General features: G+C 35.5%; 2 protein-coding genes across 2 annotated transcripts; one reads left to right on the forward strand and one right to left on the reverse strand.

The window, feature by feature from the left end:
* Window positions 1-2,913: 2,913 nt before the first annotated feature.
* Window positions 2,914-3,783, reverse strand: LOC143544786 (uncharacterized). Its single transcript, XM_077036799.1, has one exon. It carries the CDS (start codon window positions 3,781-3,783, stop codon window positions 2,914-2,916), a length of 870 nt encoding a protein of 289 aa, XP_076892914.1.
* An 899-nt stretch (window positions 3,784-4,682) lies between these two features.
* LOC143544787 (zinc-finger homeodomain protein 4-like) lies at window positions 4,683-5,731 on the forward strand. Its single transcript, XM_077036800.1, has 2 exons — window positions 4,683-5,145; window positions 5,178-5,731. The coding sequence occupies exons 1-2, from the start codon at window positions 4,683-4,685 to the stop codon at window positions 5,495-5,497; spliced, it is 783 nt and encodes a 260-aa protein (XP_076892915.1). The 3' UTR covers window positions 5,498-5,731.
* Window positions 5,732-15,670: the final 9,939 nt, after the last annotated feature.

Consider the following 15,670-nt stretch of genomic DNA (forward strand, 5'->3'; position numbering starts at 1 on the left):
CGTTTCCTGTAATAATCATATTGTCAACATATATAATTAAAAAAGTCACGAATTTACCTCTTCGTTTAAGGAACAATGTATGATCAGAGTTGCTTTGTTGATATCCATATGTCTTCATTGCTAGAGTGAATCTACCAAACCATGCTCGAGGGGATTGTTTAAGCCCATACAAAGATTTCTCTAACCGGCATATTTCCCTTTTTTTGAAAGTTTGTGTGAACCCAGGCGGAGCTTCCATATAAACTTCTTCCAATTCCCCGTGCAGGAAAGCATTTTTAACATCAAACTGATGAAGAGGCCATCCTTCATTTGCAGCAATCGAAAAAAGAACCCGTATTGTGTTAAACTTGGCTACCGGAGAGAATGTTTCCGAGTAGTCAATCCCATATGTTTGAGTATACCCTTTAGCCACTAATCATGCTTTATATCTTTCAATTGTTCCATCTGGCTTGTGTTTAACTGTAAAGACCCAGCGACATCCCACTGGTTTCTTTCCTGGAGGAAGACTGCACTTTTCCCATGTGTTGCTTTTCATTAATGCCTTCATTTCAGTATCCATTGCATCCTTCCAATGCTTTGAATTCAGGGCTTGTTCCACAGTAGTTGGAATTTATTCGGTGTAAAGAGAAGAGCTAAAGGCTTTGGCTTTTTTGGATAGATTCCCATCGGCTATGTTCACCATGGGATACCTAGAAGATTTAGATTGTTTTTCCGGAGAATACCGTTTTGCTGGAATTCCTTTGTTAACTCTTGGTGGAAGAACGTATCTCTCAGTGGTTTCTTCTTGTCCATTTTCTTCTTGTATTGGTTCTTCTTGTTCCGCCTGCACTGTTTGTTCTACATCTACCTCATAGTTGTTAGTTATATTTTCATTAATATCATAAGGCTCGTCATCTATTATATTCTCAGAATTTTGAGAGTTACTTACTTCAGGCGTTAGGTCAGGAGGGTTTGGAATTGTAGCACTTGGTTCATCGGATTTGTGTGGAATTGGTGACTCATCTTGGGTACTGTGAAATTTTGGAACCCATTCTAGCCAACTCAATGTGTCATGTTCTTTCTCCCCATCACCATTGAGTTTGGATGTATAAAAATACTCAGTTTCAAGAAAATCGCAATTCATGGTCGTGTACATGTGACGTCTGGTTGGACTATAACACCGGTACCCTTTTTGGTTGACACCGTAGCCTACAAATACACATTTTTCAGCACACGGGTCAAGTTTGCTTCGATTGTCTTTAGGTATGTGGACAAAGACGGAGCACCCAAATATTCGTGGTTTTAATGTGAGCTCAGGTGGAAGTTTGGTAAAATCTGAGAGGACTTGAAGTGGTGTTTTTAGGTCAAGGGCTTTTGTTGGTAGCCGATTGATAAGATATGTGGCAGTAGCTAGAGCTTCGGGCCAGAATGACTTAGGAACTTGGGAATCAATCAGGAGAGCTCGAGTTATTTCTAATAGGATACGATTTTTCCGTTCAACAGTGCCATTTTGTTCGGGAGTATAAGAGCATGACGTTTGATGAATTATTCCCTTTGTTTGACAAAAAATTTTCATTGAATCGTTTATGTATTCCCCACCATTATCGGATCGAAGAACTTGAATATTAGTTTTAAATTGTGTCTGTATCATAGCATAAAACATATTAAATTTATCAAAAACTTCATTTTTATGTTTTAGAAAGTAAATCCATGTCATACGAGTGCAGTCATCGACAAAGAGGACAAAATAATGAAAGTTTTGTCCTCCCGTAACTTTTGCCGGACCCCATACGTCCGAATGAATAAGAGAAAAAGGTAAACTCACTTTCGTGTTATTAGGTTTAAAAGTATGTCTGTGGCTTTTAGCTAAGACACAAGTTTCACAACTTAATGTTTCATTAACAGGAAAAAGTTTTGGAAATAAAATATGCAAATAACCAATAGATGGATGCCCCAATCTCCTATGCCATAACCAGGCTTCTCTGTCAGTAGTTCCATGAGCCAAAAGCACAGTACCATGATGAGTCACTTCTTCCACATAGTACCATCCATGACGTTCAGTGCCACACCTAATAATCGCTCCCGTCCTGATATCTTGTAAGATACAGAAGGTCGGGTGCATTAAAGCTGTGCAATTTAGTTCTTTTGTCACATGACTAATGGATAACAATTTATGTGACAAAGAAGGAATATAAAGATAGTTTGACAGTTTTAATGTGGGCGATATTTCAATAGTTCCTCCACCTTTTACGGGAACTATCCCCCCATTAGTGGTTTTTATGTAGTTAACTTTTGGTTTAGAGTTTGAAATAATGTCAGATAGTTCAAACGTCAGGTGTCGGTCGAACCACTGTAAAAAAATCCACGATTTATTTAAATTTTCACATTTTCCTACTATATTAACTTCTCCCATCTTATTTTGGTTGTTTTTTAAAAAATCAAAATCTTTAGGGGCTTCTGAGTCAACATTCGTAGACTTTTGGCCTGTATCAATAAAATCATATTCTTTCAAGTCATTTTTTAACATCACTGATTTTCCAATGATATTATTAAGAGTAGCAGACTCTCCATGTTTTTTATTGAAATTATTGGTTTCTTTAGGAGAGTAGTCTAGCAATCTCCTAACATTGGGGTTAATAAAATTAGGACTACAAATACAAGGTTTGAGAATAAACGAGCCTTCATTATCGGTGCCTTCAAGTTTGTGCCTTCATTATCGGCCTATGCCATCCCACCAAACGAGCCACTTCTGTTTACATTAGAGGGTTGTACATCGCTAGCGTCGGTAGCCTCCAAGTTTCCCACAGCGGCCGCCGCCTTTCCGTTGTATTTATTTTCCTTTTTGTGCCCGTCGGTCCACCAATCGGGGAAACCGACGAGTTTGAAGCACTGCTCTTTTGTGTGTTTTGTCATCCCGCAGTGAGTACATCTCAATTATAACTTATCAACCCGAGACGATGGCCCGGTAGGTTTCCACCCCTGGCCCGACCGGCGATTCCCCTTCGTTGCTAATCCTAACCCTTTAGTATTGCTCTGTTCAGATGCAATCAGACCAGCCGCTATCCCTTGTGGTTCGCCCGAAACTCCCCCTAAAATATTTTGATGTGCCGTTTCTTTTCTCACGGCTGCATATGCCCCTTCGGCTGAAGGAAGGGGTTCCCATCTTAGAATTTCTCGTTTGATCGCGTCATATCTACAATCTAAAGTATTCAAGAACTGAAAAAGTTTTTGTTCAGTCCTGATTTTGTTGTATGTGGTGATATCAGTGGCACACGTCATCGGGTTGGGATCACACCGATCGATTTCTCCCCAAATCCCCTGCATCACAATCCAAAACTCTTCTAGAGGTATGCCATTTTGCTTGAATTCATTAGATTTAACATGTAGATTGAACGTTTGGATTTTGTCTTTACCGCTGCTATAGGTAATAACTAGAGCATCCCATAGTGATTTTGTTGTAGGGAACTCGGTTAAGTTACTAGCAATGGCGGGTTCAATATTTTGAATAAGCCACGAGAACACGACAAGATCGTCTTGTTCCCACTGGTCATATTTCTCATCAGTTGGTTCCGGTGGATCGGTGGTTAGATGGTTCAGAAGAGTTTTTGATTTTCCGCCTATGGCTACTCGTATCATCCGAGCCCACAAGGCGTAGTTTTGGCTGTTGAGATTCAGGCTGATCTTAAGGCTATCAGAGAGGTTTTGTTTGGGAGTTTGGGTTTGAGAGTTGAGACCATTCTTGAGAAGATTGGCTATTTGAATGGAGAGATTATCGTGGTCCAAGTTACCGTCTGTGTTAGACATGGTAGCTTGCTGTGATGTTTGAATGAAGAAGGATCAAAAAGTATATGATGAGCAATAGGATCCTAAGACCTTTACTGCTCTGATACCATATTTTGATATGGAACAGAGAACTTTGATGATTTCAATTGATTCATATGTTTGTGTGTCTAGAAAGTACAGAGTAGTAAACTATTAATACAAGAAAAAAAGGGTTGACCCTTAACAAGGAAAACAATAAAATAAAAGGAATGTGTATTCCTTGATTATGTCCAACGGTATGATATTGCTGTCAATATTGAGATCTTCTATATGGAGAAATGATGGACACTAATTCCAAGCGATATTCTTTATTATTTTGTTTTAATTTCTAACAAAATTGACTTGTTTATTTAAATAATACCTATTCCACTACCCACGTTTTGCCATCTCCAATCAGTTCTGACACAATGCTTGATGAAAATCGTCCTATATGGCGTAAACTTGATACCTGCTGCTAGTGCAAGCAAAGCAATATCAACTCTCTCTCTCTCTCTCTCTGGTATTCACTACAATTAAAAGCTGATCATGTTTAGTGCTTCACTACCCAAACCATCCTGCAAATGTCATTCTCTCTCTATCTATTTTAACTCATGTTGTCTCTAATATTAGTAAATCTTGTCCTATAATATAATTTTTTTAACACGTACCAGTTAGAAGCACTAAGGTTCATTAGCTTTCTCTACTTCTATTCAAAGTTTGCAGCTTTGAATCTTTTGATGTTCAGATTATATTTTCTTAAGTCAAGTGTGTGAAAGTATCCGAATTTATAGAGCGGATTGTTAATCATATAGCTAAGACTTTTTTGGTCTCTTGACCACAAACAGCTGAAATTAAACAAGTATATACATATATATTGTTTAAAAGGAATTTGAAGGGTAGAAATGGAAGTTGAAGGAGGAGAGATGACATATGGGCACATGGTTAATCATGAGTCTAGTTCCCAAGAACACAATCACAATGTCCCATCTTCAGCAGTACCAAACACCATAACAGTACCGCCCATGGAAGACAGAAACATCATCATCAACAACAGGATGATGGTGAGGTACAGAGAATGCCTCAAAAACCATGCAACTTCCATTGGTGGGAATACAACGGATGGGTGTGGTGAGTTCATGCCTTGTGGTGAAGAGTCTAGTCTCACATGTTCAGCCTGCAACTGCCACAGAAACTTCCACCGGAAAGAGGTTCAAGGTGAACACAGTTATCACTCACCTCTTAACAAAATTGGGCTTGGAAATGTTATTTTTCAAGGTAGGAGTATGCTTGGAACAGAATCTTTTGGGTACAATAATAATAATAATAATAATAATAATAATAATAATAATAATAATAATAATAATAATAATAATAATAATATTGCTGGGTCCTTGTACCTTCAAGGCCCATGATAATGTCCTACAATATGGATCTTGGATCTTTGCAGACAGAATCTGATGAGCAACAAGCACACCAGATAGCGAAGAAGAGGTTCAGAACCAAGTTCACCCAAGAACAAAAGGAGAAGATGCTACACTTTGCAGAAAAAGTTGGGTGGAAGATCCCAAAGCAAGAGGAGTCTGTGGTGCAACAATTCTGTCAAGAACTAGGGATCAAAAGGAGGGTCCTCAAGGTTTGGATGCATAACAATAAGCACAACCTAGCCAAGAACATCAACACTCATCTTCCCACTAATCCTCTAAACCAAACTAATTAATCCTTTGCATCCACTATTCTACCTATTTGTTTTAGTGACTTAATTATAATTAGTTCTTAACCAATATTTTATTGTTTTGATGCCAGTTAAAAAACTTGGTCATTTACCAATGTGTCTAGGAAAGTACATCATTATGTTTGTTAACCTTGTCTGGGTGATATTTGCAGACATATAATATTTGATTTTGATGTCTAAACCTAGTATACTAATATATGTGCCATTCTCCTTTTCTCTTTTGTTTGTTCTTTTTAATGTTGGGTTTCCACTTTTGGGTAATAACCTGGTAGCGATTATGTATGAAGTTTGATTTAAGAAAAGGCAAATGGTGACATTTGTTATAGTTGATTGTTGAAAGGACGGTTCCATTAATATTATCCTTTTGTAGAAGAGTTCATTTGCCTGGAATGATATTAAGGTTGGTGAGATTTCTTTGTCAATTAAATCAATTCACTCACATAAGTAGTTTCTTTTTATATTATATTACGAGGTTAGGTACCCGTGATCACACGGGTTATCAATAAATATAAAGATGTACTTTTAGCATCTAATAAATTACATAAAGAAGACAAAAAGAATTACATGATAAAGTTATCATAAATCTCTAAAAATCTCTTTATATACAACATTCTTAGTCTTCCTTGAAACCTTTGAAACTTGACCATCTTCATAAAAAATTAATACTTAGGGGCTGTTTGGCAAGTGCTGAACCATTAAGTGCTGAACCAGAAAGAGGTCTGAATGATTAAGAGACTCTGAACCAGTAAGTGCTGAACCAGGAAGTGATGTTTGGTTGAACCTCTGAATGATTGTACAAAATGACTATTTTACCCCTCTGAGCTATTTCATGCTGAATGAAATATATTTGTTTAGTCAGAGCTCTTAATTACCATACTGAATGATCAAACTTTCATTATGACCAATCAATATACATCTTAAAACAAACTTTCATTATAACTAACCAAATCCATATTACACCAAATCCAAACAAAAAACAAACTTACAACCAACCAAACCATTACTTATAGTAACAAGCTCAATCCACAAACCAAACGTCCCATGCTAACTAAATCTAAAACATATCAGAATATCAAAACAAAAACTAAAGAACCAACAAATAAAATAGTGATCTTCAAGTCTTCAATCATGTGCACTAACATAGCATATCCCAACCACAAATCGTTCACATATCTAATCCAAATCTTCTGTTTGTGTTTGTGACCATCCTCAATCATTTGCATACGCATATTGTAAAAAGCCTATCCCCACCTTTCAAATCTAGTATAAAATCTCATCAATACATATGTAGTTCACCATGCTTGCAAAATGAGGTTGCTAGATATGTAATTACATGAGTTTTTACATCATTAGAGTCGGCCTGCATGTACAAAAATAAGATCTGATTAGATATGCGTTTACATACATAATGTAGAGATGTTAGGCGAGCGGTGGTTCAAACTTTTTTCTACATTAGTTATTCCACATATACTTCATTAGTGCTTATTTATTCAAGTTACTCAAGTGTGGATTTGATATCAACTGAACTTTAAAAAAACAAACTGAAATAACCAAACCCAATAAAAAACCGATTTCGGTTTTGTTATGAATCGAAAACTGAAGAAAACCAAACCAAAATAACCGAGCCTACAAATTAACGGGCACAACTTAACATGAAACTCGTATGCTAAACAACCCCTAATGGTGCATATGCAGGTTCTGGACCAGGTTCCACTCCGTTTCCTACATTTGGCTTGTACCAATCAAAGATAATCATCATCAATTAACAATAAAACTGAAAGCAATTAACTAATTTATTACAATAGGGTCAACAATGGATTCAACAAAATTGAAGGGATAAAGACCACCAAATTGAAGGAAGCGAAATTTACAGGCGAATTGAAGGCCGCCGAATTCCCCTATGTTCATAATGATAATTTCATTAACGAAATTAAAAACCCTAAAATCGTCTACTATTCTCCAAATAAAGAAATAGAATCAATCAAAATGCATAAAAAACTGCAGAATGAGGGAGTAAAAGACCTGATGGGCAGCGATATGTGATAATGAAGTCGAAGCAGACGAGGGTTTTGAAGAAACAACCATCAGTCACGGACAATCGGCTTCTCAATGGTGTCATGTGCGTGGCCTTGAATTATAGCAGAGGAGAAGACGTTGAGGGTAATTAGGGCAATTTTTTGGTTTAGCGATGATTTTGAGCTGAATGGGTAAGATGCCCATTCAGCCATAAAGACATGGCATTTTGATGAAACAAACAACGTTATATCTGAGCGATTCAGATCTTCTCTCTGAATGGATCCATTCATATCCAAACAAACAGGGCCTTAGAGTCCTTATCTTGTTTTAAATCTAGACGGCGCAGTAGAGATTATTATAAAATTTGAAAATTGACCATCTTCATCAAAAAGAACTAACACGGCAGTTAAATATTTCATAACAGATTATTATTCATATTTCATAATGACAAAGATAGTTCATACTATAAATTTAAACAAACCATAAGATTTAAAAAACAATTTAACCAAATTGAAGACAAACATAAAATAGTTTAAACGAATAATAACATATATCTTTGTTAAAGTTGAGACACCTTTCACTTGTTGAAAGCCGCAAAACAACCCTCACAACACTAAACCATTATAAGGTTGGAGCATCTTGACCTAAACCTGATACAACTATCAGCATCTTTATCTTTCTCCACCATCTCAAGCTATATCACCAATTGTAATGATACATTCATTAGCCTTTATCATATCCAAATGCTTTTCTCCATTCTTATGGCTTATAAAAATTATGGTAATGATAATTACCATTGCTTCTTGATGCATTAGTTGCCATTAGGACCTACGCATATATTTACTATGTTAGAAATTATATAATAAAAAAGTAAAATTACGCGAACATTAAAAAAGACGCCCATGAGTATATTTGTAGTACTCAGATTTTAGAATATACAAAGATCATTAAAATGACAACTATAAACAGGGGTGGACCCACATAGGTCCTATCGGGGTCCCGTGACAACAATGTTTTTTTAAAAATTACTTACAGGCGGTCTATTAAATTTGTAGGGCTCCATAAAAATTAATATTTAAACCCATACTATTAAGGCTGAATTGGTCTAATAAAAAGTCCGTTGTTTTTTCTTTAAGAGGTTTCAGGTTCAAGCCTCACCATACTCTTTTTTTTGTTGTTTTTTTATATTCTAGACAATATTAGTTATTTAGTTAGGGTATTTGTGTTTTTCGTTAGTTTCTCCCATAAGCCTCACCATACTCTATTTTTGTTGTTTTGTTATTTTTATATTTTAGTCAATATTAGTTATTTAGTTAGGGTATTTGTGTTTTTCATTAGTTTCTCTCATATAACCATTATCTCCTAATGCAACATATATAATGGCAACATAGGTGTTGTGTATTCTTATATTATTTATCTTGTGTATGTGTATTATAATTAATCATTTGTTTGTGTTAGAGTTAGTTCATATTTTGGTCATGTATGTAAGACCATATATATAGCTTACATTTATTTTTCCGAGTATGAATAAAAATAAATTAAAAGTCCATATTCTATCTAGATTCTTTCTAATTACTCGTTTCCAATGACACAATATTTTCGTGTTTTATTTTGTTCCTCGCCTTGAACCGACCCGAAAATTTGGTAAACAGAGAAAATTGGGACCCCACTTGCAAAAAATCTCAGGTCCGTCCCTGACTGTAAATAAAAAGAGTTTTAAAAGAACCCATAATATAGTAAGATTTATTCGAGCCTTTTGATAATTAGTTGTGTTACAACATGAAATAATCAGTAGAATCCAATAATAAAATCAATTATATTGCAGCATGACATAATCTGGATTGTATTCCCAAGCTGGCTTTATGAGATGAAGCTTCAGTGTGAACATAAATCACAATATTTGATTGAATTTTTAGTTGGCTTATAGCTTTCAATATAAAACACATAAGAAAAAGCAGTCACGTCTATAAATTATTGAAACCCTGAGGGTCAAAGATCAAAGTTGTATTACTTTTACATGACATCATAATCAACTCAATACTAAAAGTCTATAAATTATTGAAACCCTGAGGGTCAAAGATCAAAGTTGTATTACTTTTACATGACATCATAATCAACTCAATACTAAAAGTGGGTGAACCAGCATAACATAGGCACACAAATATAACTAGGCCAATTTATGCCCTAGATGAGAAAAGTAAAAATTTGTGTGGCTATGTTATGCTGGTTCACCCATTTTTAGCATTGAGTTGATTATGATGTCATGTTAGTACCAACTTCAAGCCTTACAGTCAATAAAATTAAACAAATTAGAACTATAAAATCCACTTTCTATTGTAGATAAGTAGAAAACTAACAATCAGCACACTACATTGTTAACAAAAATGAAGAGCAAAGGCCATCATCAGAATGAAATCATGGAGAAAGAAATTAAATATGAAAACTCTTTCAGTAAATCTCAAAAATGGATTTATAATTAATCCTACAAATGATAACAACATATAAAATAATAATATATTCACCTAGAAATACAAGCATAACACTTTCATTGTTGTGAATTTTGAGAGCTTCATGAAATTACCGTTAAACACATTACGTCCACCACAACTCCACAACACATAAAACGAAGACAAATCTGAGAGGAACTCAAATCACTTGTTAGACACCGTGAATAACAAATAAACATTAAAATTAATAACTTCCAAGTCCGAAAATCGAATCTGATGAGCGAAAGTCAGCCAGCAACTGAAGCGGATTTTGTTTGTGCGCGTACGATCTAAGATAAAAAAAAAGAGAATTGAAAGTGTGGTGATAAGAAGGAATGATTATTTTAATTTTGGATCTAACACCTGACTGTGTCCTCAAATCGATTTGTAGCTTTGTAAAGAGTGTTCGTGGTGGAACATTAGGTAGGTGATTATCGATTGATGGGGGAAGGTTAGTTTTAGGGTTACAAAGAAGAATAAGAAGAAGAAAAAACGCGGTGAAGCCAGATATGTCAACGTTGGTTGTGGTTTCAGTCGAATGTCTCAATAGATCTAGGGTTATATGGAAGATGAATAATGTGTATTTGAATTTGAAATAGAGAGAGAAGAGAAAGTCATATCATGGTTAAAGCTTCAGGTGAAAGACTCACATGAAGCTTCTGAAGAAATATACATGAGGGATAAAATGGAAGACATGTACAGTTAGTTTATTTTAATTTAAATGTTAAAAAACATTAATCTATATCTCAAATTTCTTAAATTATAGGTTAAAATATGAGAGTGCCACTTGACACAATATTAGGCCAACTAAGTGGCTTGCGGTTCAACTAACATTTTTGTTTATTATAATAATTAGAGTATTTGTGTTGTTTTTTTAATATTCTAGTCAATATTAGTTATTTAGTTAGGGTATTTGTGTATTTCATTAGTTTGTCCCATGTTCAAGCCTCACCATACTCTTTTTTTGCTGTTTTTATTTTTTATATTCTAGTCAATATTAGTTATTTAGTTAGGGTATTTGTGTTTTTTGTTAGTTTCTGTCATATAGCCGTTATCACCATGCAACATATATAATGGCAACATAGGTTTTGCATATTCTTTTATTATTTATTTTGTGTATATGTATTATAATAAATCACTTATTTGTGTTAGAGTTATTTCATATTTTGGTTATGTATGTAAGACCATATATATAGCTTACGTTTATTTTTCGGGTATGATTAAAAATGAATTAAAAGTCTATGTTCTATCTAGATTCTTTGTAATTACTTGTTTCCAATGACACCATATTTCCTTGTTTAATTATGTTCCTCACCTCGAGCCGAACCGAATAACGACCGGCCCGAAAATTTGGTAAACCGAAAAAATTGGGACCCCATTTGCAAAAAATCTCGGGTTCGCCACTGACTGAAAATAAAAAGAGTTTTAAAAGAACCCGTAATATAGTAAGATTTATTTGAGCCTTTTGACGATTAGTTATGTTACAACATGAAATAATCAGTAGAATTCAATAATAAAATCAATTATCTTGCGGCATGACATAATCTGGATTGTATTCCCATGCTGCCCCTATGAGATGAAGCTTCAGTGTGAACATAAATCACAACATTTGATTAAGATTGTAGTTGGCTTTCAATATAAAACACATAATAAAAATGTAAGGCCCCGGTCCCGGTGCCCTACATTGGTGTTGGATTTACTCATAAACACAGTTCTAAATATCATAGTTAACTAAAAATTTTCGCGGAATAGATAAATGTAAACCATTCATTACATAAGTCTTAAATTAAAAACAATATAAAACATGTCTTTTATTTCAAACATTACTAACTAAGTCTTTAGATGCCAGCTTCTTTATTCCTTTGCCATGTTCCCATCTTCAAGCCAACTGCCTCATCCTACTCACCTGTGTGCATACTTAAAGTCAGCTACACTAAGTGAGTTCTAGTTAATCAGGCAACATACATTCATACATTTACTTTCATATACACACCCAAAGATACATACTATATACTTTACCTGCTACCTTTCTTTCATACATTCATACATTAATTCATACATTCTTTCATGCCATCATACTTTCATACTTTCATACTTTCATATTAAATACATAACTACCTTTACCATCTCAGATATTATTAGGGACTGGTCCCTTTCTTTTCTATCTCAGATATTATAGGGTCTAGTCCCTCCCGTGTCAGATATTATTAGGGTCTGGTCCCATCTATCTCATAATTCATTAGGGTCTGGTCCCTTCTATCTCAGATATTATTAGTGTCTGGTCCATTCTATCTCTGATATTATTAGAGTCTGGTCCCTTCTTTCCATACATCCATACATACGTTTCTTTACAAAAACAATTCATTATATACCTTTGTACATACTCTTAACCTCTTACATATATTGTTCATACACATTCACATATCATACACCTACCACTTAAGGTAAGTATGTTAACTATTCACATTGAGTATGCACACAGCCCCGAAAACATAACAAGGATATGGGGATAGAAATTCACCTGAACTCGGTTCCTCTCCGAGTTAATGGTAAATCCTTTCTTTAACTGGGCACGGCTAACTGTATAACAATTGCACGTATCAATTAACTATCACTATCCATAACGTATTTCTAGTTTATTATAACCCTCAACGAACGGGGGTCCGGGGGCAGCGCCCCTAGCAGCGAGGTTCTAGGGGCAGCAGCCTCAAGCGGGGTCCAAAGGGCAGATCCCCTGGCTGGGGTTAAATTATTATCTTATTTGCTAACTCATTCGTTATAACGAATGGCCCTTGGTTAAGCCTCATTCGTTATCACATTCGTGATGACGAATAGACGACCAATAAGTAACGAATGAATTAGGCCATTCGTGATTTCTTGAGACGAATGAGAGGCTCATTTTTTATGGGAACACGAGAATATATTTATAACTAATGGGTTGATTCGCTATCTGATCATAATTAATGAATGGGCAATGAATGAATATATCATTTGTGACCTCTACATGATGAATGGGAGGCTCATTCGTTACCGGAACATACAAATGTACCTTATTCGTTATGGTTGTCTAACGATTGATCAGCTATTCTTTCAATCATGATGAATGAGCATTAGTTCTATCCACAACTTTGACTTAGAGGTCAAAGTCAAAATCGTCAAGAAAACAATTGGTCAACACACATCAGATTTGCAATTAAACCTCAAATCACAATGAAACAACATGAATTTGGTATCATTGAACTCGTAATTCCAGCTCCTACAAACCCTAAACAACTAATCGTCTAGATATTGTGCTTTAAAGGTGTATTTGATTCATATATATTGCGGCTTTTACCTACTATCACTTATCCCATCATACGCTAACGAATTTTAACAGGAATCATTGCGTTTGGTACGTTTTTACAATTCGTGCATAGATCTAGGAATACTAAATGAGCCGACAAGTGTTTCGTTATAAACGTACCTTTAAACGAGTCGATCTTTGAACATGATCTAGTCTTGATGTTGGTTTGGTTCGTCACACGTTCTAGCACCAACGGGTTCAGGTCTTTTCCTCCGGATCTTGGCTCGATATATAGGATGGTGTTGGTGTGTGTTTTTGAAGGTGTAGGCTATGATGTAGAGATGGATAAAATGGAAAGAATTAGGGTTTAAGGAGTATTTATACTCCCTTAAGCACATGGACCTAAGGCCCATTACCAATCCTTATTCCATCTTTTAATGCCCAAGCCCACTTTCTTATAGTTTATTTAGCTAAAATGATACACGACACGTTAATAACAAACGAAACTTCCTTTATTAATATTATCGAAAGTAGGGTGTTACAAGTCTTCCCTCTTTAAAAAGGTTTCGTCCCCGAAACCTAATTATTAGTTAAACAATCCTGGGTAAAACTTGCGCATCTTATCTTCAACTTACCATGTGGCATCCGATCCTTTACGATCCGGATGGAATCGGGTATAAACCGGTCAAAGATGAGCATAGGGGTCACCGTAGCTCGGATCTGGATCGAACGGGATGAAAAACGGTGAAAAACGGTGCAAAAATACCTTTTTCCGGCCACCAACCGTTTTTTCGGCACGACAATGCCAGAAAGGCGGCGTACGAGGTTAGGTATCTCAGAGAATGTTTCTGACATTATCTGACCTACCCCTAATGCGTTAACGGAAGATTAACAAAAGCAATTCGTTATGTCCATTCGTTAAGGAAGAATAAAGAATTAACAGCACTTCGTTATGCCCATTCGTTAAGGAAAAATAACGAATTAGCAACAATTCGTTATGCCCATTCGCTAAGAAAAAGTAACGAATGAACATTAATTCGTTATGCCCATTTGTTAAGAAAGAATAACGAATGAGCAGCCATTCGCTATGCCAATTCCTTACAACAGAGAAATAACGAAGGAGCCTCCTTCGTTAACGAACTGAATAACGAATTAGAATTTGAGGACGGGAAAACGAATTAGACTGTGTAAGAATGACAGAAAGGTCCCTGGACTTCGAATAAAATGGATTAATAACAAAGAAGCCCTCGAACTTTATGAGTTAGAAAATAAAATAATAAAATAAAAATTGTGTTAAGGCAGCTCGACCCCTGCTAGGGACTCTGACCCTTGTACCCCGCTAGGGGCTGCCGCCCTAGAACCTTGCTGCCTGGGGCGCTGCCCCTGGTACCCCGTTCATTGAGGGTTATAATTAGACTAGAAACACGATATGGGAAGTGATAGTTAATTGATACATGTAATTGTTATACAGTTAGTCGCGCACAGCTAAAGAAAGGTATAACTATTAATGGTTAACGTAACCAAGTCCAGGTGAGTTTCTAGTCCCATTTCGTTGTTATGTTTTCGGGGCTATGTGCATACTCAATGTGAATGTTAATACACTTAACTTAAGTGGCAAGTGTGTGCTATATATGATATAATTGATAGTATGTATGAATGTTATGAACGAATGCTTGTCGGTGCATGAACGATCTTTGGATATTTCATGTATCGGCTGGGAAAGTGATGTATAGTATCCCTCGTATGAAATTATGTATGTATGAAAATATGTAATGAAATGGGTATGTACGAAAATGTGAGTATATAATGAAAGGTATGTATGGTCTTAGAACAGATGGAAGGTATGGTTAAAAAGGGAACATGCCTTAATTATATCTATGAATGTAGGGAGACCCTAATGATATCTGTGAATGTAGGGAACATGCCTTAATAATGTCTGCGATGGTTATAGGGCGGAATGCTCTTTAAAACGTATATGTATGAATGAAAGTATGTATGTAAGTACGAAAGAAAGAATGCATGTATGTGCGAATGAAAAAAAAGACAACAGGCTAAGTATGTATTATGTGTCTTTGGATACGTATATATGTAAGTACGTGAATGTGTTGTATGTTACCTGATTAACTAGAACTCACTCTGCGTAGCTGACTTTTAGTATGCACGTATGTGAATAGATTGAAGTAGTTGGCTTGAGAGAAGGACACATGGCAGGGTTGAAGGGACTGGCATCCAAAGAAGTTTTGTCATAATGATCCAAATAAACTATTTATGTTTTGGTTTTTTAGACAAGTATCGAATGATTGTAATGAATGTTTGAAATTTTATTTATTCTGTGAAAGTTTTAATTCACTATGATAGTTAGAACTGAGTTTA

The sequence above is a fragment of the Bidens hawaiensis genome, unplaced genomic scaffold (genome assembly GCF_021521415.1).
Source record: "Bidens hawaiensis isolate Kalapana, Puna unplaced genomic scaffold, B.hawaiensis_p1.1 tig00013749_1, whole genome shotgun sequence".
In the NCBI taxonomy this organism is placed as follows: domain Eukaryota; kingdom Viridiplantae; phylum Streptophyta; class Magnoliopsida; order Asterales; family Asteraceae; genus Bidens; species Bidens hawaiensis.

Excerpts from the sequence above, each read along its gene's own strand:
- LOC143544787 (XM_077036800.1), top strand. The coding sequence starts at position 4,683 with ATGGAAGTTGAAGGAGGAGAGATGACATATGGGCACATGGTTAATCAT. Across the intron at positions 5,146-5,177 it reads TAATAATAATAATAATAATA|CTTCAAGGCCCATGATAATG; the intron begins ATAATAATAATA and ends GGGTCCTTGTAC.
- LOC143544786 (XM_077036799.1), bottom strand. The coding sequence starts at position 3,783 with ATGTCTAACACAGACGGTAACTTGGACCACGATAATCTCTCCATTCAA.